At 40.8% G+C, this 24884-nt stretch overlaps 1 protein-coding gene across 1 annotated transcript in view; it reads left to right on the forward strand.

Annotated features, from left to right (window-relative positions):
* The window catches only part of LOC101346231 (adhesion G protein-coupled receptor E4-like), a 66626-nt gene that overhangs the window by 27566 nt on the left and 14176 nt on the right, over window positions 1–24884 (forward strand). The window contains exons 2-9 of the mRNA XM_023733081.1: window positions 92–154; window positions 1466–1650; window positions 3086–3253; window positions 7101–7295; window positions 10035–10270; window positions 18520–18586; window positions 19944–20035; window positions 21162–21342. Of these exons, the coding sequence (XP_023588849.1) occupies window positions 92–154; window positions 1466–1650; window positions 3086–3253; window positions 7101–7295; window positions 10035–10270; window positions 18520–18586; window positions 19944–20035; window positions 21162–21342 (1187 nt within the window). The remainder of the gene's footprint in view (window positions 1–91; window positions 155–1465; window positions 1651–3085; window positions 3254–7100; window positions 7296–10034; window positions 10271–18519; window positions 18587–19943; window positions 20036–21161; window positions 21343–24884) is intronic.

A 24884-nucleotide genomic window follows, 5' to 3' on the forward strand; every position in this document is an offset into this window, starting at 1 on the left:
TGTTTTATCATCACTCAGTTTTCCACTATCCTACAGGTTGACAAACTTTTTCTATAAAGAGCTGGATAGTAAAATATTTTCTGATTTTCAGGTTGTACAGTCTCTGTTGCTAGTACTCAACTCTGCCATTGTAGTGTGAAAGCAGTCATAGACAGTAAGTAAATGAGTGAGCATGGCTGTGTTCCAATAAAACTTAATTTACTAAAACAGTTGACAGGCTGAATTTTGCCCTCAGGCCAACACTTGCTTTATCCCATCACCTTATTTAAGCCTTTGTACAGCACCTGCCACTATGTCATATTTCTCTAACTTATTTATTTCTCTATTGTCCATTTCTCCCACTACAATGTCAGCTCTCTGATGGCAGGGACTGTATTTTGTTCACTTCTGTGTCTGTAATGCCTAGAACACTGCTGGCATACGCCAGATGCTCAACAAATATTGGATGAATGAATAGACACCATTTCATAGAGAAAGACCTGATTGCTTTGAGAGAGTAGAACACATGCTGCATTTCCTCCAGAAAATTCCCAGCCACTGACTAATTTTCACCCCCTATTGTGGGCTAGAGAATGAGGGTGGAGAGGAAAGGATCTAAAAATGAGTTGATTTTAATACTGAGTAAATAATAATAATAACGGGAAGTTGGCACACGAATAATTACAGTTTCAGAAACATTACATCATGCTACAGAATTCATTTAACGTCTGTGAATAACTTATACTTGCATGAAAAGGGGAGGGAGAAGAAAGAGAAGGAGAGAAGAGAGGGTGGAAAGGAAGAAAGGACAGAAATAAAGAGGCAGAGAGACAGTGAGAGAGAGACAAAGAGACAGGAAGTGAAGGTTATAGACACGGAGCGGTAGAGGGTCAGAGCTCCAAAGGGCTGAAGATGAGAGACAAGAAGTTGGGGTCACAGAGACAGGGATAGAGTTATAGGGAGCAAGAGAGACAAAGGGATAAAGATTCAGTGATTCAAATGGAGAAAGGGTACGGGGAGAAGAAAGAGACAGTTTAAGAGAGAGAGAGAACAAATTAAATGGAATGGGCTATCCTGCATACCTTTCCAGTGAATTGGATCCCCAGAGTGAACCAAAGATGGAAGATGGGAATGTGTGGTTTCCTCATCCCATCTGAGTTCCACCTGCCACACTGAGGGCAAGCTTCTTGCCTCATGACTCTGACTTTGATATTTAAGGATTCACAGATATTTTCACAGCACAATGATTTATATGTTTTGCATAGATACTTCTTATAATGTAGAGTGCGTCATAACATATATTACATAGTACAAAACACTGCACCCAAAACCACGTGCAGCCTATTGCAAGGGCAATTTAAGGGATTTCCGAGGACAATTTTGACTCTACACTAGGTTTGCCTTATGTCCCTCACAAAAGACTCTAGTGTGCCACTTCCCCAAACTATGGAAACCATATAAAATTATTTCTCTTCTATGGTCGCAGGTCAGAGGGATTTTGCACTGATAGCCTATCGAACTCTTGGGGATATTGTCAATGGATCCTTTTTTAGTGGCAGAAAAGGACTGCAGGATGTGAAACTGAACTCTCTTGTTGTGAGTGCCACCAATGATTCGGAGAAAAAAATTCACCTGTCCAAACCTGTCTTCCTGACCTTGAAACATACTCAGGTGAGCAAATCCAAGGGCTGGTTCTATCCCCAAAATAAAGAACCAGTCAACTCTGAGTCACGGCGATCCCATGTATATCAGAGTAGAACTGTATTCCATAGGGTTGTCAATGGCTGATTTTTAGGAAGTAGATCATCAGATCTTTCTTCCACAGTGCCTCTGGGTGGACTTGACCCTCCAGTCTTTTAGTTAGCAGCTGAGCACATTAACTGTTTGCTTGCACCACCCAGGGACTCTAACCAGGGTGCCTTAAAGGGATGAGGATGTATTATCAGGGTTCTGGTAGAGAACTGAATCCAACTCTGATGGTTCAGAGTTAAGAGAACTGACAAGGAACTTTGAGGCACTCAGAGACTGCCACAGTGGGGAGTGATGATCACACATAATCCTAAAAAGGCAATGGAGGAACTAAGATTATTGAGCTCAGCGAGAGCTGGAGGGATGGAAGAGGGATTGTCCAACTGGAGATGGAAATGTTGTTAGTTGCTGTTGAGTCAGCTCCTACTCATGGAGATCTTATGGGTAACAGAAGAAAACATCGCCCAGTCCTGCACCATCTTCATGATCATTAGTATGTTTGAGCATTTGTATGTTTGAGTCCATTGTTGTTGCCACCATGTTAATCCATCTCACTGAGGGTTTCCCTCACCTTTGAGGGAAACTACTTTACCAAACATGATGTCCTTTTTTAGTGATTGATCTTCCCTGATGATGTGTCCAAAGTAAGTAAATCAAAGTCTAGGACAATATTTTGTGATGCACAGGGTTTTCATTGGCTAAGGGGAACCCTCAATGAAGTGGATTGGCACAATACCCACAAAAATGGGCCCAAACTTTGCAAAGGTCATGAAGATGGCACAGGACTGAACAATGTGTTTTGTTCTGTTATACATGGGATTGTCTCAATGGCAACTAACAATTTTCAGAAGTAGATTGCCAGACCTTTATTCCTAATCTTTATTAGTCTGGAAGCGCCACTGAAACCTGTCCAGCATGGGTGATCCTGCTGGTATTTTAAATACCAGTGGCATAGCTTCCAGCATCATAGCAATACACAAGCCACCACTCTATGACAGACAGGGAAATGGAAATAGCCAGGAAGAAATACCTGACTTCTCTCTTGTCTTTCCCAGAGATCTCCTATCAGGATCTCTCATTGGTAAAACCCACTAAAAGCCATCCAGCCAACAAGGAGCCTGGGTGAAGCAGTTCATAAGGGTCAATATCCAGGGGCACTGAGATGAGCAAAGAAGGGCAGAATTGATGAAGAGTAAACCCCATAGCACAGGTGGTGGTGTGAAAATCTTCCCCACAAGTACTCAAGATAGTGGGATTTTCCTAATTCAGGCTCCAACTCAGTTCATCTGTGATTAACCTATAAAGTTCAAATAATAAAACCAGAAAGAGGATCACTTCTATGCTATTCTTTTTCCAGCCTGTTGGTGCGAGAACAAAACGTTTGTGTGCATCCTGGAAAAGATGGAAGGAGGGGGGCAGCTGGTCGACGGAGGGCTGCTCTTCTACGGGCAGCAGTGATTCTCACACCACATGCCGGTGCTTCCATCTGCCAAGCTTTGCTGTCCTCATGGCTCTTACACCCAAGGTACCAGAATTCATCGTTCGCTCCTTGAACCTGACTGTGTCCAGTGAGCTACGAAGTCATCCTCATATCTTAGAAAAAGACTCTAAGATAAGGACTCCAGTACAAGTAGCTTTCTTGGAAGGTGATTCCAGAAAACACCAGTAGGGGGCTGAGCAAGTGAAGCAGGAAAAGGATAGAGACCAACACAGACAGCATTATCAAGCCAGTCACCACTGTAGGCTACTAGAGCTGACTTCCCTCTGGAAAGCTCTGGGAGTCAGTGTAGACCACACACCTCAGAGTTATCTCACCTGAGGAGTGAGGAAGCTGGGGTATTGATACACTGCCTCTTTTCAATCATTTGTTGAGAACTACATCTAAGGAGCACTGATTATCTGCCATTTTCATGGACATGGGCAGAATGAGCTCAAGCTAACAGAGAAAGCAGCTCCAGTATTCGGAAGTCCAGTTGGCAAGCCATGCAATGGTCAGGTTCAATGCGTTCTGAAATGGAAAGTGTCTACTATTCTGCAAGAGAGAATCACAGCTAAACCTCTCTGGTCAGACCAAAAAGAAAGGTAAATGGCTGTCACCAATGACAAAGCATAGCCCCTGAATCTCCCAAGTCCCAATCAGGTTGAGGACAACTCAGGTTTCAAGAAATTTACTTAACTTCTTCCTCTATTTCTTTTTAGCTCCCATTTACTGGGTATTTACTATATGGCAGCCATCATATTGAATGCTTTATATGAATGGCCTCATTTTATTCATTCAAAAATATTTATGGAGTCTCTACTATCTGCCAGCCACTGTTGTAGGCATTGGGAATACAGCAGGGAATAAGACAGATAAAAAATACAAGCCTACTTGGAGATTACATTTGAGTGCCCTTCAGTTCAATAGGACCACGAGCCACAGTGGATACTGAGCATTTGAAATGTGCTGAGTGGCATTGAAAAACTGAACTGCTAATTTTATTTCATTTAAATCGATTTTAAAAAAGGCTGAAGCTGTGTAAAACACTTATCCATTAAACACAACTTTATTGATTTGGTAAGACCACATTCCATTTCCACCATTGAAAATATAGTATCTGATTTGAGATGTCCTGTAAGGTTAAAATACGTATAGTGTTTCGAAGACTTAACATGAAAAAGAAGAATATAAAATAACCCACTAATAATTATTTGACACTGATTACACATTGAACTGATAATTTATTTATTGTGCTATAAATATACACACCCAAACATTTGCCAATTCAATCAACTTCTACATGTATATTTTAATGGCATTTATTACTTTCTTCATGTTGTACTGCCATTATCACTGTCATTTTCTGAATCACTCCACCACCATTAACTGAAACTCAACTCTCCCTAATAAAAAATTCCCTGTATACCCCTCCTTCCTATCCCTGATAACCACTAATAATCTTTGATTTCTATTGTTATCATTAGGTGCCATCGAGTTGGTTCTGACTCATATGTACAACACAATGAAACACTGCATACGAGGCGATTGAAAATATCATGGACTGGGTCAGGTGCACCTTATACCTCAAAGTGACATCTTTGCTTTTTAACAGTTTATAGAGGTCTTTTGCAGCAGATTTGCCCAGTGCAATGTGTCTTTTGATTTCTTGACTGCTGCTTCCATAGGTGTAGATTGTGGATCTAAGTAAAATGAAATCCTTGACAACTTCAATTTTTTCTCCATTTATCATGACGTTGCTTATTGGTCCATTTGTGAGGATTTTTGTTTTCTTTAAGTTGCGATGCAGTCCATACCGAAGGCTGTAGTCTTAGATCTTCTTCATAAGTGCTTCAAGTCCTCTTCACTTTAAGCAAGCAAGATTGTGTCAACTGTATATCGCAGGTTGTTAATGCTTAGGGGGAATTGAATTTCAGTTAATGGTGGTGGAATGATTCAGAAAAGGATAATGATGACTGCTTCTGGTCTAAGTACAGCTTCCTCATGTGCACAATTAAGTGTTCCTGGCATTCCCATTCTTTGCAATGTTATCCATAATTTGTTATGACTCACACAGCCGAATGCCTTTGCATAGTCAATAAACACAGGTAAACATCTTCCTGGTATTCTCTGCTTTCAGCCAGGATCCAATTGACATTAGCAATGATATCCCTCATTCTACATCCTCTTCTGAATCCGGCTTGAATTTCTGGCAGTTCTCTGTTGATATACTGTTGCAACTACTTTTGAATGATCTTCAGCATAACTTTACTTGTATGTGATACTAATGATATTTTTCAATAATTTCAGTATTCTGTTGGATCACCTTTCTTTGGAATGGGTACAAACATGAATTTTTTCCAGTCAGTTGGCCAGGTAGCTGTCTTCCAAATTTTTTTGCATAGATGAGTGAGCACTTCCCGCACTATATTCCCTTGGCGATACATCTCAGTTGATATTTCCTCAATTCCTGGAGCCTTGTTTTTCACCAATGCCTTCGGTACAGCTTGGACTTCTTTCTTCTGTACTACAGTTCTTGATCATATGCTACCTCCTGAAATGTGGAACGTCAACCGGTTCTTTTTAGTACAGTGTTCTTGTGTATTCCTTGCTTTTTCTTCTGGCGCTTCCTGCATTGTTTAATATTTTGCCCATAAAATCCTTCAAAATTTCAACCCAAGTCTTGAATTTTTTCTTCTGTTCTTTTAGCTTAAGAAGTGCTGAGCATGTTCTTCCCTTTTGGTTTTCTAACTCCAGCTGTTTGCACATGTCATTATAATACTTTATTTTGTCTTCTGGTGATACTCTTTGAAGTCTTCTGTTCAGCTCTTTTACTTCATTTCTTCGATTCTCTTCAGCTACTCGACCTTCAAAGGCAAATTTCAGAGTCTCTTCAACATCCATTTTGGCCTTTTCTTTCTTTCCTGTGTTTTTAATGACCTCTTGCTTCCTTCATGTCTGATGTCCTTGATGTCACTCCACAACTCGTCTGGTCTTCAGTTATTAGTGTTCAGTGCATGAAATCTGTTCTTGAGATGGTCTTTAAATTCAGGTGGGGTATACTCAAGGTCATTCTCAAGTATGACAAACTGACAGATGCATGTGGTTGATTTCTATACATTTGCCCATTTCATATAAATGAGATCATAGAGTATTTGTCCTTTTGTGACTGACTTATTTCACTCAACGTGTTTTCAAGTTTCATCCACATTGTGGCATGTGTCAGGACTTCATTTCTCTTTATGGTTGAATAATATTCCATTGTATGGATGGATACATTTTGTTTATCCATTCATCTGTTGGTGGACATTTCAGTTGTTTCTGTCTTTAGGCTATTGTGAAGAGTGTTGCAGTGAAAATTGATGTGCAGATTTTGAACTGATAATATTTTGAACATATTAGGTTAAATAAAATGTACTAGAACATTAATTTCACCTGTTGCTTTTTACATTATTTGTTAATGTGGCTGCTTGAACATTTAATTTACCTATGTGGCACACATGATATTTCTATTGGACAGCTCTAGTCTAGTCTTTTCAGTTTTTCAACAGCCTTGAGTGGTTGTTGTTATTAGGTGCCATCGAGTCAGTTCTACTCATAGCGACCCCCATGAGACAGACTAGAACTGCCCCATAGGGTTTTCTAGACTGTAATCTTTATGGGAGCAGATCTCCAGGACTTTCTCCCATGGAGCCTCCAACCTTTACAGTTAACAGTCAAGAACTTAACTGTTGTGCCACCACTATTTCCTTCATTTTGAAAGTGGGAACACCAAGTCTCAAAGAGGTTAACTTGCTCAAGGGACCCTTGAGCTGGGAACCCCATTGGACTCTCCGTCAGAGCTATAAGTGCTGAGTTGAGAAATGTAACAGATTCCTCCTATCATGTTTCACAGGCAGATTTCGCACTGAGTGTAATCACCTATGTGGGGCTGAGCCTCTCTCTGCTGTGCCTCCTCCTGGCAGCCTGCACCTTCCTTCTGTGCCGGTCCATCCAGAACACCAGCACCTCGCTCCACCTGCAGCTCTCGCTCTGTCTCTTCCTGGCCCACCTGCTATTTCTAGTGGGGATGGATAAAACTGAGCCCAAGGTAGGATTTTTCAACCAAATTACCTCCTTGTCATAATCAAATCTCAACATCTTGATTTGAGAAAAGATGGGGAGGAGAGGCAAGGATCAGGAGTGAGGGTATAGGGAGAAAAGCAGGGGTGCCCATTTCAGCTCTGCTCCTGCTTAACTTTGGACAAGACCTGCACTTTCTGAGAGTCCATTTTGAAAAGTGACTGAGAGTCAGACTGATGGTATTAGATAGGGTAACATTAGCTGCTATAACAAATAAACTCCAAAATGTTGTTGGCTTAGCACAATAAAACCAAGCCAGTTGCTGTCAAGTTGATCTGGACATATGGCAACCCCGTGTGTTTCAGAGTACAGACAGGCTCTATAAGGTTTTCAATGGCTGTGATCTTACAGAAGTAGGTCACTAGGCCTTTCCTCTGAGGCACCTCTAGGTGGATTTGTACCATTAACCTTTTGGTTAGTAGCCAAGTGCTCAATCATTACACCACTCAGGGACTCCCCTTAGAGCAATAGTAGTTAATTTTTTTTTTACTTACATATCAGTTATTCTCCACACTCAGGTTAATGGAGGTTTTACCAAGGTCACCCCAGGGCCCTTTCCATTTGAGCAAAGTGCATGGGGAAAAGAGCATGGTGGAGCACCACGAGGGTGGTTAATATGGGCTTATCTCTCACATTCTATTGGCTAGAACTCAGTCACATGGTCTTACCTAACTGCAATGGAGGCTGGAAAATGTAGTCCCTGGCTGGGCAGCTACTCCCTAGTGACAGCCCTATACTCTGGAAGGGGAGTTGTTTTTGTTGTTGTTGTTATCTGCCATCCAGTTGGTCCCCAACTCATGGTAACCTCATGCACAACAGAACAAACACTGTCCAGTCCTAAGCCATCCCCATGATCGGTTCCAGATCAGACCATTGTGATCTATAGGGTTTTCATTGGCTGATTTTTGAAGGTCGATAGCCAGACCTTTCTTCCCAGTCCCTCTCAGTCTGGAAGCTCCGCTGAAACTAGTTCAGCATTGCAGTAACATGCAAGCCTCTACTGATAGATGGTGATGGCTGTGCATGAGATGCATTGGCCAAAAATCAAACCCAGGTATCCCACATGGAAGGTGAAATTTCTACCACTGAACCACCAATGTCTTCTCTGGAATGAGAGTAGGCTTGAATTTTTTTTATGGAGAATGACTCTGCCACATTGATCTGAACATGAATCTCAACTCTTCATCTTAAAACATAATGGTTGCCATGGAGTTGATTTTGACTCATGGCAACCCTATGTGTGTCAGAGTCAAACTGTTCATCTTATTTGCTATATAACCTTGTTGAAGTTACTTCCCCTTTCAAATTTCCTGTGTAAAATAGGGAACTAGTCATTAGGGTTTAGTAAGGACTTAGCAAGATAAAACATATAAAGAGTGCAGATTAATCACTCAGCAAAAAGTGTTTGCTTTTATCTTCATCATGATCGTGATCACCAATATTTCCAGGAAAATTAGAACCAGATGCTCTCCATATCTCATTTTAACCCTAAATAGATAATGAGCCCACAGTCAGAAGTTTATGAAAGCATTATTTTCCCACCTGAGAGGCAGCATAAAAATCCAGTTGCTGTTGAGTTGACTGTGACTCATGGCGACCCCAACTCATGGCAACCCCATGTGTGTCTGAGTAGAATTGTGTGTGTGGTAAACACCATATGGCTTTCAAAGCCTAGCGGAGGTAAACTGGAGTGAGATGAAGCTAGCAGGAGAAAGAAAAGTGATGATAAGTGTTAATGAAAATATGAACCAAGAAGAGGAAGTGGGTCTGATTTAAGAAACGTTTATGAAGTGGAATTGGCTGGACTTGGGGCTCAAGTGGATGTGGAAGTTGTGGGTTTAGGAGAAAGCAGACATAAGGAGAACTTTGAGGTTTCTAGCTTGGGATGGTGTGTCATTAACCAAGATAGAGAAGGAGAAATGGGTTTGGGACAGAAGAGATGGTGAATTCCAGTTTAAATCTGCTAAACTGGAGGTGCTTATCAGACACATGAGTGGAGACAGCCAACAGACCATTGGAAATAAGAGTCTGTAGCCCAGGAGAGATCAGGGTGTGTTATGGATTGAATTGTGTTCCCCAAAAATATGTGGTAGAATCATAACCCCTACAACTGTGGATGCAATCTCATTTGGGAATAGAGTTTTCTTTGTTATATTAATGAGGCCATATCAGTGTAGTTGTTGTTAGTAGCCCTCAAGTTTTCCGACTCATGGGGACCCCATGTGTGCAGAATAGAACTGTGCTCCATGGGGTTTTCCATTTCTGAGTGATATAAAGAGCAACATAGACACAGAAATAAGTAAACACAAACAGGGGAAGGTAGATGCCATGTGAAGTTCGTCAAGGAACCAAGGAATACTGGGGCTAGAGAAGCTAAGGATCTTCTCTCAGAGACAACAGAACCTTCCCCTATAGCTAGCACCCTGAATTTGGACTTCTAGGCTCCTAAACTTTGAGAAAATAAATTTCTATTCCTTAAAGCCATCCACGTGTATTTCTGTTCCAGCAGCACTAGGAAAAGAAGACATAGAAACCCTCTAGGACAGAGTAGGACTGCACCATAGGGTTTCCAAGACTGTGATCTCTACAGAAGCATAGTGAAGCATCTTTTTCCTGTGGAGGAGCTGGTGGGTTGAATGGCCAACCTTTCAGTTAACAGTTGAGTGCTTATTATCTGATCCACACTCTCAACTCTCCCCTCCTCCAGGCGCTGTGCTCCGTCATCGCTGGGGCACTGCACTACCTCTACCTGGCCTCCTTCACATGGATGTTCCTGGAAGGTCTGCATCTCTTCTTCACCATCAGGAACCTCAAGGTGGCCAACTACACCAGTGCAGGCAGATTCAAGAAGAGGTTCATGTACCCTTTTGGCTATGGGATCCCAGCTGTGATTGTGGCTGTGTCAGCAGGTGTTGGACACAAAAATTATGGAACAAATACTCAGTAAGCATGATGTGTACGTTAATGGTGGGAGTGTGTCCATAGCAAGAAACCAAAACCAAATCCATTGCCATCAAGTTGTTCTGACTCACAGTGACCCAGTGTGCTACAGAGTAGAACTGCTCCATAGGGTTTTCTTGATGTAATCTTTATGGAAGCAGATCACCAGGCCTTTCTTCTGCAGTGCTGCTGGGTGGGTTTTAAGCCACTTACCTTTTGTTTAGCAAATGAGCACCTGGCTGTTATATGATCTGGAATCAAAATGTTTTTTTAAATCCATTTTCCAACTGTTAGTTATATTTCAAACCAGTCTTCCTTAAGCCTGAATTCAATGTTCTCTTAGAAATCCCAAGAGCAATGGTTTTCAGCATCTTTGGAGTTGGATTCAAATTACCTTTGATAATTTGGTGAAAGCAAGAGCCTCTTCCCTCAGATAGACATGAACAAACAAACAAATAAAAAACCCAAACCCATTGCCATTGAGAAGATTCTGATTCATGACGATCCCATATGTTATAGACTGGAACTGCTTCATAGGGTTTTCTTGGCTGTAATCTTTATGGAAAGGAGCCCTGGTAGCACAACACTTAAGCACTTGGATACTAACTGAAAGGTTGATGGTTCAAACCCATCAAATTGCTATGCGGGAGATAGACCTGTGATCTACTCCAGTAAAGATTGTCGTTCTTGTTAAGTGCCATCGAGTTAGTTCTGACCCATAGTGACCTTATGTACAACAGAATGAAACACTGCCCAGGCCTGCACCATCCTCCCAATCGTTATGATTGGGCCCATTGTTGCAGCCACTGGGTCAATCCACACCCTTGAGGGTCTTCCTCTTTTTTGCTGACCCTCTACTTTACTAAACGTGATGTCCTTCTCCAGGGACTGATACCCCCTGATAACATGTCCAAAGGATGTCAGACAGTCTCACCATCCTTGCTTCTTCCAAGACAGGTTTGTTTGTTCTTTTGGCAGTCCATGGTATATTCAATATTTTTCGCTAACACCACAACTCAAAGGCATCAATTCTTCCTCAGTCTTCCTTATTCATCTTCCAGCTTTCACATGCATACGAGGCTATTGAAAACACTATGGATTGGGTCAGGTGAACCTTAGTCTTAAAGGTGACATCTTTGCTTTTCAACACTTTAAAGAGGTCTTTTGCAGGTCTTTTGCAGCTGATTTGCCCAATGCAATGTGTCATTTGATTTCTTGACTGCTGCTTCTGTTGGGTGTTCATTGTAGATCCAAGTAAAATGAAATCCTTGACAACTTCAGTCTTTTCTCTGTTTATCATGATGTTGCTTATTGGTCCACTTGTGAGGATTTTTGTTTTCTTTATGTTGAGGTATAATCCATACTGAAGGCTGTGGTCCTTGATCTTCATCAGTAAGTGTGACAAGTCCTCTTCATTTTCAGCAAGTAAGGTAGTGTCATCTGCATAATGCAGGTTGTTAATGATTCTACCTCCATTCCTGATGCCATATTCTTCTTCATATAGTCCACTTTCTTTGATTATTTTCTCAGCATACAGATTGAATATGCATGGTGAAAGGCTACAACCCTGACACACACCTTTCCTGACTTTAAACCATGTAGTATCCCCTTATTCTGTTCGAATGACTGCCTTTTGGTCTATGTACAGGTTCCTCGTGAGCACAATTAAGTGTTCTGGAATTCCCATTCTTCACAATGTTACCTATATGGGCGAATGCCTTTGCATAGTCAATAAAACACAGGTAAACATCTCTGCTTTCAGCCAAGATCCATCTGACATCAGCAGTGATGTTCCTCATTCAATGTCCTCCTCTGAATCCTGCTTGCATTTCTGGTATGTCCCTGTCAATGTGCTGCTGCAACCACTTTTGAATGACCTTTAGCCAAATTTTACTTGTGTATGATATTAATGATGTTGTTCAATAATTTCCACATTTGGTTGGATCACCTTTCTTTGGAATAGGCATAAATATGGATCTCTTCCTGTTGGTTGGCCAGGTAGCTGTCTTCCAAACTTCTTGGAAGAGACGAGTGAGTACTTCCAGTGCTGCACCGTCTGTAGAAAGATCTCAATTGCTATTCCATCAATTCCTGGAGCCTTGCTATAAATATTACAGCCCAGAAAACCATATACAGCAGTTCTACTCCTTCACGTGGGGTCACTATGAGTCAGAATCTACTCCACGACACCCAACAACAACAATCTTTACAGAAGCAAATCACCAGGCCTTTCTTCCATGACACAGCTAGGTGGGTTCAAGCAGCCAATCTTAGGATTAGTAGCCAAATATATCTATGTACGTAATTTTGAATAAAGTCCAGGAAATTCGGGGACAGGCAAAGCAAACCTATGTCCCCACATTAAGAACCTGTGAGTTACACGTTCTTTATGATTCTGAAAGAGTTGGTTGAATGGGTTGAGGGTGACCTCATAAATGTAAACAATAACAGTAATAGTAACAACTATGGAAAACCTCCAATGCACCAGAGACAGTGCTTCACGTATGTAGTATCTCATGTCATGTTCCCATGATCTCATGAAGTTCACACAGGACTCAGTCCAGTTAATCAACTTCCCCAAGGTCGCAGCTGAAAAGAGAGGAAGTTGGCATTCTCAAGGTAGTGCTCTTAATAGCATGTCTTACTGCCTCTGTAAAGAAGTTCCACCACCACCTGACTGCCAGTTTGTGGTACTGTGGTGGCTTGTGTGTTGCTGTGATGCTGGAAGCTAGGCCACTGGTATTTCAAATACCAACAGGGTCACCCATGGTGGACAGGTTTAGCAGAGCTTCCAGACTAAGACAGGCAAGGAAGAAAGGCCTGGCAATCTACTTCTGACAATTAGCCAGTGAAAACCTATGATTTACAACAGAACATTGATCAGTATAGTGCTGAAAGATGAGCCTCTTATGTTGGAAAGCACTCAAAATACACAATAGCCACAACAATGGACTCAAACATACCGACAATCATGAAGACAGTACAGGACTGGTCAACATTTCATTCTACTGTACGTGGAGTTGTCATGAATCAGAGCCAACTTGATGACAATCAATAACAACAAAGAAGTTTGAAAAGATTTGTATACAACAGTTAGTTAAAGAGGTTACTATCTTGGCAACAGGGTTTGGGTTAGGAAGTAGGTGTGCATGTGCTAAAACAACATGTATGGTGCTGTCCTTTAAGCAAAAGAGTTGCCCTGTCTTGAGATTGAACCCTGTGTACCAGAACGATTCGGCAGATATAACAGTAGAGTAGATCAGAAATTGGCAAACTTTTTCTGAAAAGGGCCAGACGGTAGGTGTTTTCAGCTTGGTGGGCCATGTAGTCTCTGTTGCAAGTACTCAACTCTGCCAGCGTAGTCTGAAAGCAGCCACAGACAATATGTGAATGTATGGGTGTGGTTGTGTGCCAATAAAACCTTACAAAAATCAGCAATGGACTGTATTTGGCCCACTGGCCATAGTTTGCAAACCCTGGAATAGAACACAAATGTGGGAGCTTTTCTGCCAACTCAGTGTTGCGAGTTACTTAATTCTTACTTTTACCAGATTCATACTGTCAGGTCTCCTTTCAGAATAAGTTATACTATCTTTGCCAACAAAAGCCATGCCAGAATATAAAGTATTTGGGTAACACAGTACTTGGCACATGCTATATGCTTAATTGTACAAATATTAATGATATTGTTCAGTAATTTTCACTTTCCATTGGATCACCATTCTTTGGAATGGGTACAAATATGAATCACTTCCAGTCAGATAGTCAGGTAGCTGTCTTCCAAATTTCTTTGCATAGGAAGGTGAGGGCCTCCAGGTCTGCATCCATTTGCTGAAATATCTCAGTTGGTATTCCATCAATTCCTGGAGCCTTGTTTTTCACCAATACCTTCTGTGCAGCTTGGACTTCTTCCTTCAATACCATAGGTTCTTGATCACATGCTACCTCTTGAAATCCTTAAATAGTTGAATGTAAACCAATTCTTTTTGGTACAGTGATTCTGCGTATTCCTTCGATTTTCTTTTGATGTTTCCTGCATCATTTAATATTTTCCTCATAGAATCCTTCAATATTGCAACTCAAGGCTTGAATTTTTTCTTCAGTTCTTTCAGCTTGGAAATGTTAAGCGTATTCTCCCCTTTTGGTTTTCTATCTCCAGGTCTTTGCACATTTCATTATATTTTACTTTGTCTTCTAGACCTGCACTTTGAAATCTTCCATCCAGCTCTTTTACTTCATCATTTCTTCCTTCCACTTTAGCTACTCCACTTTCAAGAGCAAGTTTCAGAGTCTCTTCTGACATCCATTCTGGTCTTTCTTTCGTATTTTTTAATGACCTCTTGCTTTCTTTGTGTATGATGTCCTTGATGTCATTCCACAACTAGATTGATCTTTGGTCATTAGTGTTCAATGCATCAAATCTGTTCTTGAGATGGTCTCTAAATTCTGGTGGGATATCCTCAAGGACATACTTTGACTTTCATGTATTTGTTCTAATTTTCCTCAGCTTCAACTTGAACTCGCATATGAGCAATTGGTAGTCTGTTCCACAGTCAATCCCTGGCCTTATTGTGACTGATGATCTTGAGTTTTTCCATTGTCTCTTTCCACAGACGTAGTCAGTTTGATTCCTGTGTATTCCATCTGGTGAGTCCACGTGTACAGTCATTTATGCTGTTGAAAAAAGATGTTTGCAAAGAAAAAATAATTGGTCTTGCAAAATTCTATCATGTGATCTCCGGTGTTGTTCGGATCACCAAGGCAAGATTTCCCAACCAGCAATCCTTCTTTATTTTCAACTTTTCTGTTCTAATCACCAGTAATTACCAAGGCGTCTTGGTTGCAAGTTTGATCAATTTCACACTGCTGAAGTTGGTAAAAATCTTCAATTCTTCATCTTTGGCCTTAGTGATTGGTTGGTAAATTTGAATAATAGTCATATTAACTGGTCTTTCTTGTAGGCATATAGATATTAACCTATCACTGAAAGTGTTGAGCTTCAGGATGGAGATTGAAATGTTATTTTTGATGATGAAGGTGACACCATTCCTCTTCAATTTGTCATTCCTGGCATAGTAGACAATATGATTGTCTGATTTAAAATGACCAAAACCAGTCCACTTCAGCTCAATAATGCCTTGAATACCAGAAAGATGTTTATCTATGTTTTATTGACTATGCAAAGACACTCGACTGTGTAGATCATAACAAATTAAGAATAACACTGTGAAAAATGGGAATTCAGAACGTTTAATTGTGCTCCTATGGAACCTGTACATATACCAAAAGGCAGTCATTCAAACAGAACAAGGGATACTATGTTTAAAGTCAAGAAAGATGTGCGTCAGCATTGCATCCTTTCACCATACTTATTCAATCTGTATGCTGAGCAAATAATATGAGAATCTGGACTATAAGAAAAAGAATGGGACATCAGGATTGGAGGAAGACTCATTAACAACCTGCAATATGCAGATGGAATGACCTTGCTTGCTGAAAGTGAAGAAGACTTGAAGCACTTACTGATGAAGATCAAAGACCACAGCTGTCAATATCGATTACACAGTAACATAAAGAAAACAAAAATCCTCACAACTGGACTAATAAGCCACATCATGATAAATGGAGAAAGGATTGAAGTTGTCAAGGGTTTCATTTTACTTGGATCCACAATCAAAACCCATGGAAGCAGCGGTCAAGAAATCAAAAGACACATTGCATTGGGCAAATCTGCTGCAAAAAACCTCCTTAAAGTGATAAAAAGCAAAGATGTCACTTTCATGACTAAGGTGCACCTGATCCAAGCCATGGTGTTTTCAATAGCCTCATATGCATGCAAAAGCTGGATGATGATAAAGAAGATGGAAGAATTGATACTTTTGAACTATGGTGTTGGTAAAGAATATTAATATACCATAGACTGCCAAAAGAACTAATAAATCTGTCTTGGAAGAAGTACAGTCAAAATGCTCCTTAGAAGCAATGATGTTGAGACTTCATCTCACATACTTTGGACTTCTTATTATCAGGGATCGGTCCCTGGAGAATGACATCATGCTTGGTAAGGTAAAGGGTCATCGAAAAAGAGGAAGACCCTCAACGAGATGGACTGACACAGTGGCTGCAACAATGAGCTCAGGCATGACAACAATTGTGAGGATGGCATAGGACGCGGCAGTGTTTTGTTCTGTTATAGATAGAGTCACTATGAGTCAGAACCAACTTGATGACACCTAACAACAACATATGCTTAATGAGTGTTGGTTTTTTATGTGGCTGTACTGAAATTATTATTATTGCTGTTTTTCTCATTATAACAATCACCTATGTAATAACATTTATTTTAATGTATATAGTATATATAATATACAAATATAAAAATGCAAATACAAACATATATAAGTATATGTATATATAAAACAAAACATTTGCTATTTCAACCTTTTTTACATGTACAATTCAGTGACATTAACTATGTTCATCACCACTAACCATTTCCCAAAATTTCCATCATCCATAACAGAAGCTCAGTGTCCCCTAAGCAACAACTCCATTTCTCCCCCACCCTCTTGCCCCTGATATTCACTAATAAACTTTGGCCTCTATACACTTGCAAATTTTAGATATTTCATGTAAGTGGGATTATACAATATTTGTCCCTTTGTGACTGACTTATTTCATTATGCATAATGTTTTCGAAGTTCATCCATGTCATAACGCGTATCAGAACGACATTTCTCTTTATGGTTGAATAATAATCCATTGCCTGGATAGACCACATTTTGTTCATTCATTCGTCTGTTGATGGGCACTTGGGTTGTTTTCACCTTTTGACCATTGTGAATCATGTTGCAATCAATAATGGTGTACAAGCATCTGTTTTAACTACGTGTATTGAGCCTTATCTCTTGCCAGACACTTTAGCCAAATACTTTATACACTTTGCATTATTTAATCTTTCCAACAATTCTGTTGGCCCTATATTACACTCAAGGAAACTGAGGCTTAAGCATACAGCCTGCAGGTGGCAGACTAGGACTCACATCTACCTCCATCTGAAAATCCAGATCGTGAACTAATGACCCCTGGCATTACTCACATTCTGCTAGGAGATCCTGAATCCAAGCTCTCTACCTTCTCCTAAAGGTTCAAGTTCACCCAGAAGTGCTTCAGATGAAAGGCCTGGTGATATACTTCTGAAAACTCTGTGGAGCACAGTTCTACTCTGACACATATGGGGGCACCAGGAGTCAGGGTTAACTCTATGGCAACTGGTGGTGGTGATAGGGCAGCTTGTAAGTATGAAGAAAATATCCCATCTTCAGCTGAGAGCTGAGAAACAGGAAGATGGTGTCTGAATATTGTTTAGTGTTGTTCTGGGTAGGGAATAAAGAGGCAGTAAAAATACTCGCTGATCTTGGCTTCTTGTGTTCTGAAACCACCGTACCTTTTTATTAAAAAAAAAAAAATCCATGAGGGTCGAGTACAGAAAGTAATGATACCTAATGGTCGTGAGCGCTTACTATGTATTAGGCTCAGTTTTAAGGTCTTTACGTCTATAAGATTTCATATGTATATGAGAAGATTGAAAAGACCATGGCTTGGGTCAGGTGCACCTTAGTCATCAAAGTGACACCTTTGCTTTTGAATTGCGGTGTTGGCAAAGAATATTATATATACCATGGACTGCCAGAAGAACAAATAAAATCTGTCTTTGAAAAAGTATAGCCGTAATGTTGCTTAGAAGCAAGGATGGCAAGACTTTGTCTGATATACTTTGGACATGTAATCAGGAAGAACCAGTCCCTGGAGAAGGACATCATGTTTGGTAAAGTAGAGGGTCAGAAAAAAGAGAAAGACCCTCGGTGAGATGGACTGACACAGTGGCTTCAACAATGGTTCAAACAAAGCAATGATTGTGAAGATGGTGTAGGACTGGGCAACATTTCGTTCTGTTGTACATGGGGTCACTGTGAGAGCTAACTTCATGACACCGAACAGAAACGTCTATTGGCTATTTAACTCTCACATCAACAAAGCACGTTAGTATAATCAGCAGCAACAGCTCAACTTATTCAGCTGCAGCACAAAAGTTTGGGTAAATTGCCTAACTAGTGGGTAGGAGGGAAGCTGGAATTTGAACTCAGACTGTTTAATGTCCGAGGCTATATCAAATCAAGTTGAAGACAACTGGTAACTGGTCTTCTCCCGGGGAATACTCAGCTGATGTTTTTCATTCTCTGTCTCAACAGCTGCTGGCTGAAGCTTGATACGGGCTTTATCTGGAGCTTCATGGGGCCAGCGGCTGTCATTATCTTGGTAGGTAACCAGGGGCAGATATTTATTGGTGTGCTAGCGCTGGGTTAAGGGGCCCTGGGGGCACAAACAGTTAAGTGCTCTGGCTGCTGACCAAAGGTTGGCAGTTTGAGCCCTCCCAGCAGCTCCACAGGAGAAAGACCTGGCAATCTGCTCCCATAAAGATCACAGTCTAGGAAACCCTATGGGGCAGTTCTACTCTGTCATGTGGGATGGCTATGAGTTGGAATTGACTCGATGGCATGCAACAACAACAACAGACCTGGGCTGATCAGGTGTAGAGAACGTTGTTTCTTATCTGTTAAAGTGGAAATGAGATGAAGATAAGGAAATTTACCCTAGAGTAGAATGGCTCCATAGGGCTTTCTTGGCTGTAATCTTTATGGGAAACAGATCGCCAGGCCTTTTCTTCCACAGTGTCACTGGGTGAGTTCGAATCTCCAACCATTGGGTTACCAGCTGAATGTAAACCATTTATGCTACCCAGGGCTTTAGATGTCAGGTAGCCAAGTTAACATGCACGTATATTGTAATAAGAAAGCAGCCATAGACAACATGTAAACGAATGGATGTGGCTGTGTTTCATTAAAATTTTATTTACAAAAACAAGCAATGGAATGGATACTGGATTTGGCCCATGGGACCTAGAGTGTTGACTGTTCTGTTCAGCCACCTTTGTAGGTTCCTCCTGTCAAGATTGGAGCACTCAGGGCTGACACATAAACCACTCTTCTCTATCTACACTCATTCCCTTGTGGTGTCCTCCATCTATGGCTTTCAATAATTGCCCATATCCTACAAACTCTCAAATTTATATGCCCAGCCTGAACCTCTCTTTTCAACTCCAGACATACAAATCCAACCTGGCTACCTGACATCTAAAGGGGGCAATGGTGGCTCAACGGTAGAATTCTCTGCTTCCATGTGGGAGACCCAGGTTCTGTTCTTGCCTAATGCACCTCATGCACAGCCATCACCTGACTGCCAGTGGAGGCTTGCTTGTTGCTATGATGCTAAACAGGCTTCAGCTGAGCTTCCATACGAAGATGGACTAGGAAGAAAGGCCTGACAATCTTCTGGAAATCAGCCAACAAAATCTGTATGGATCACTACAGTCTGATCTGCAACCAATCATGGGGATGGCATGGGACTGGGCAGCATTTCATACTGTCGTCCATGGAGTTGTCATGAGTTGAGGGCCAACTGGACAGCAGCCCACAACAACAACCTGACATCTAAACTTGAGTATTTTATAGGCATCAGTACAAACTGCAGATAAGTAGTGATCATGTCAATTTAGGTGGCAAGTAATGGCCTCTAAAGAAAATTCTAACTCCATTTTTTCATGCTGTTTCCACAGATAAACTTGGTGTTCTACTTCATAATTCTGTGGATTTTGAAAAGCAAACTTTCTTCCCTCAATAAAGAAGTTTCCACCATTCAGAACACCAGGTAAGAAAGCAACAGACTTAGTAGTACTCACCGAAATGTCCTTATGGCATGTTTCTGCAGGACCAGTCTGCCTGAAAAGGAAGATACCTGTAGAAAATATGGCATAGATTTTCCTAGTACTAGAGGAAGAGTATGTAAGCAGAACTTATAGAAGTAAAAACTGTGATTTTCAAGTGGCTTGCACTTCCTCATTTGTTTATGAAGAAAATATCCATTGTCTCCTTTGTGTGACATAGTCTTCATATGAAATTAGTGCCAAGATTGTCAACACTATCCATTTGTCCCCTGATAGTCAGCCTACTTCTGGACTCCATTCTTGTTGGTTGTAGTAACATTGTTCTCATTGGTGCTGACCCAAACTATTAAAAATAATGATTAAAAAAATGAGTTAGAATGCATTCGATGGCAGCAGGTTATACATAATATAAGGAGTCCCTGAGTGGTACAAACAGTTAAGTGCTCAGCTACTAATCAAAGGACTGGCAGTTCCAATCTACCCAGAGACACATCAGAAGACAGGCCAGCTTCTGAAAGGTCACAGCCTTGAAAACCCTATGGGGCAGTTTTACTCTGCTCACATGGGTTTGCAATATGTCAGTATTAACTTGACAGCAAATAACAACAACAATAACAGATATAATATATTGATATAAGTATTTATATTATAATTAATATATTTACATTATGTTTAAATCTTATAATATTATTTTATTTACATATAAATATTTATATCATATACTATATAATATAAAATAATATTGACTTTATACACTATAATAATAGAATAAAAAGAATACATAAATATATTCTAAATAATAAATATATTCTAAATAACTAACAAATATATTATAATAAATAAAATATATTACAAAAATAAGCAGCTACCATGTAGTCAATTCCAACTCATGGTGACTCCACGTCTGTCAGAGTGGAACTGTGCTCTGTAGGGTTTTCAATGGCCTTGACCTTTCAGAAGTAGATTGCCAGACATTTCTCCTGAGACACCTCTGAGTGGGTTCAAACAATCACTCTATTGGTAAGTCGCTGAGCACTTAACTGTTTGCACCCCCAAGAATTCCTTAAGTGTCTGATAAAGTTATTAATAGTCCTTTTTTTTTCTTTCCAGAGTCATGACATTTAAAGCCATTGCTCAGCTATTTATCCTGGGCTGTTCTTGGGGCCTTGGTTTTTTTATTGTTGAAGTAGTAGGGAAGACGGCTGAATTAGTCATTGCCTACATATTCACCATCATCAATGTCCTGCAGGGAGTTTTTATCTTCGTAGTACACTGTCTCCTTAATCGTCAGGTAAGGGTAATTATTTCTTCTCTTGCTATATAGCCCCAAATTCTTACTGAATGGCTAATCACATTCTTGCCCTTACATGACCATTTATTTTTGTATTTTTGGTTGCTTAGATTCTGAGAGGACGGTTTGGGTGCTACTTGGGTCTGCTATGTGCTCTGGGTCTCATCTTTGCAACATCTTAATATATCTCTTAAGGGCATTGTGACAATCAGAATAAGGTCGATGATGCTGCAGTAACAAATAGCCTTATTCTATTGATCAAAAGGGGGAATGCAGAGCAGAATTTCAAATTATCATGGAACCCAGGCTTTCTGGAGCTACTGAAGCTGGATGACCCCCTGAAACTATTGTCCTGAAACAATCTTTAAACCTTTAACTAAAACTATCCCCTGAAATCATCTTTAAACCAAACACTAGTTCAGCTTAATTCATAAAGAATGTTTGCCTTGAGCATTGTGTTCTCTTAAAAGGTTATCTATTGATAAGTGATCAAACTGGCAAAAGCAACTCAAAAGTTTAGATAAGAATAGAGGGCAGTGAGTTATGTTAATGATGGTGGAAAAATTTGGAAAAGGAAAGCAAGAATGGTTGTATAACTTAAAAAAGTAACCAATATCACTGAATTGTACATGTAGAAATCATTGAATTTGTGTATATTTTGATGTGTATATTTTCACCAAAAACAAAACAACAAAAAACAAATAGCCCTTCCCCAATCTCAATGGTTTACAACAGTAAAGGTTTATTTCTTGCTCGTGCCACATACCTGTGGTTTGATACTCATTGCATTCACTCTAGGATCTAGACTGAGGGGACAGCCCAGGTGTAGAACATGGGTGATCTCATGGCCAAGGAAAAAGAGATCAACGCAAAGCACAGCTTCACTCTTTTGAAGCTTCTGCTTAGAAGTGACACACATCACTTCTGCACTCATTTCAATGGTCAAAGCAAATCAGGCCATACTTGAATTCACCTTGGGGAGGATAAATAACCCTCCTGTAGTAAGGTGAAGTATTGGGAGGAACTGGACTATTTGCCACTATCTACCGTAACCTCCATTACATGTCTGTCAGTTTATTCTACTGTGGTGGCTTGCATGGTGCTGTGATACCAGAAGCTTTGCTACTAGTATTTGAAATACCAGCAGGGTCACTCTTGGTGGTTCAGTTTCAGGGGAGCTTCCAGACTAAGATAGACTAGGAAGAAGGACCTGGCAGTCTACTTCTGAAAAAACAGGCTGGTGAAAACCTTATGAATAACAGTGGAAGACTGTCTGATATAGTGCTGGAAGATGAACCCCTCAGGTTGGAATGCATTTAAAATAGAACTGGAGGGAGGAGTGGTCAACATGGCAGACAAGTTAGATGCTTTCTATATCCCTCTTACAACAAAGACCTAGAAAAACAAGTGATTTGATTCTATGTAAACATCTGGCAGCCCTGAACAAGACAAGGTTAAGAAATCCATCTGAGTCATACTGGAGAGGAAGACCGTTTGGAAGAGGTGAGGAGCGCTAGAGCTGTAGTGGTGAAACTGCAGAGACACAGCCACGCAGGGCCACGGTGAAGCAGGCAAACAGCTGTGCTGTGCGCGTGCTCGAGAAGCAGTTTCCACATCGAGAGAGACCCGGCAGCAGAGATTCTGCTTGGACACTCCGAACCACTGAAGAGCAGCTCGCAAGAGGCTGCGATAAGTACATGGGCGCACCCTTTAACAGAGATTTAAAAAAAAAAAAAAAAGCTCATTTGGGAAAAACCTCTCTCCCTTTTACCTCCTACCTCTGCGCTCTGCACCGGATTTGGGAAAAACCTCTCTTCTTTTTACCTCCTCCCTCCCCACTCTGCACAGGAGTCCACTGGGCCAGAAGTAGATCCCAAAAGGCATCCTGACCCATTCTCCTGGCCTTGGAGAGGGAACAAATAAGCTGCTGGCTCCCCTAGACCAGGAACACAGGGTTGGCACAGCTCTTTTGCTGGCCACAGAAATCAGGTGTCTGCAGACTCTGAGTGCCAGACTTGTGGGGACCCATCTCAACAGCATTAGCCCTCAATACCACAGTGCAACAGGGAAAAAATCTGAAGTTTAACTTCAACTGCTTCAGCTGTGAATGGGCAGATTTGCGATCCTCAAAACAGCCCTGCCCCTCAAGTAGGCACTTTATCGATCTGCAGCAGGGTCTTGAGGACTGGTGGTAGCTCCTAAAGTGCCTAGTCACCTGCTACAGGAGTTCAAGAAAAAGTGGTGCCCTGGAGTCTTTGCAGCCAACATAGTGCGGTGCTCTTAGCCAGGCTGCAAAACTCACCTACCTATTCACCCTAGAGAATAGGGAAAAGCTTTTCTTTCAGACTCTCAGGGACAGCCGTCAGCCCCCTGCCTGGCTCAGCACGTGATCCCCTACCACAGCCAGAGTCCAGTGCCTGCACCAATCACCCATGCCTCTCTAGGACTGGGGGTGAGAGCCTGCATCGCACACTTGGTGACCGCCTGCCTGCACACCCAAGCTGATCCCATATAGGAAGTTTTAAAAGACTCTGGCGTGCACATACTTAGATACAGAACTAACTACCTGGTGACAGGACATTAGAGATCAAAAGGTGTCAAAAATAAAACTAGTGCACACAAGCAGCCTATCTGGGCATATCAAAACAAACAAAATAAGAAGCTAGGTCTCACTAAGCAAACATAAAATACAATTATAATAAATTATTGATGGCTCGGAGACAACAGTCAATATCAAGTTACATAAAGAGGCAGTCCATGATGGCTTCAGCAAGCTCCCAAAATAAAGAATCAATAAATTCTCTGGAGGAGGAGAGCTTCTTGGAATTACCAGAGACAGACTACAAAAGATTAATATACAGAACACTTCTAGAAATAAGAACGGAAATTCGACAGAATGCAGAAACAGCCAGGCAACATACAGACACAGTAGTAGCGGAACTTAAAAAAGTTATTCAAAAACATAATGCCAAATTTAATCGACTGTGAGAATCCATGGAGAGACAGCAATCAGAAATACAGAAGATTAACAACAAAATTTCAGAATTAGACAACTCAGTAGAAAGTCATAAGAGCAGAACTGAGGCAGTAGAAGGCAGAATTAGTGACCTTGGAGATAAAGCTCTTGATGCCAACTTATTTGAGGAAAAATCAGATAAAAGAATTAAAAAGATTGAAGAAACTCTAAGAATCATGTGGGACTCTATCAAGAGAAACTACCTATGAGTGATTGGAGTACCAGAACGGAGTGGGAGGACAGATAACAGAAAATACAGAGAAAATTGTTGAAGATTTGTTGACAGAAAACTTCCCTGATATCATGAAAGGTATCTATCCAAGATGCTCATCTAACCCCACATAAGCAGATCCCAAAAGAAAGTCACCGAGACATATGATAATCAAACTTACCAAAACCAAAGATAAAGAGAGAATTTTAAGAGCGGCTAGGGATAAAAGAAAAGTCATCTACAAAGGAGAGTCAATTAGAATAAGCTCAGACTACTCAGCAGAAACCACGCAGGGTAGAAGGTAATGGGATAACA

This window comes from Trichechus manatus, unplaced genomic scaffold, assembly GCF_000243295.1.
Source record: "Trichechus manatus latirostris isolate Lorelei unplaced genomic scaffold, TriManLat1.0 scaffold00057, whole genome shotgun sequence".
Classification (NCBI taxonomy): domain Eukaryota; kingdom Metazoa; phylum Chordata; class Mammalia; order Sirenia; family Trichechidae; genus Trichechus; species Trichechus manatus.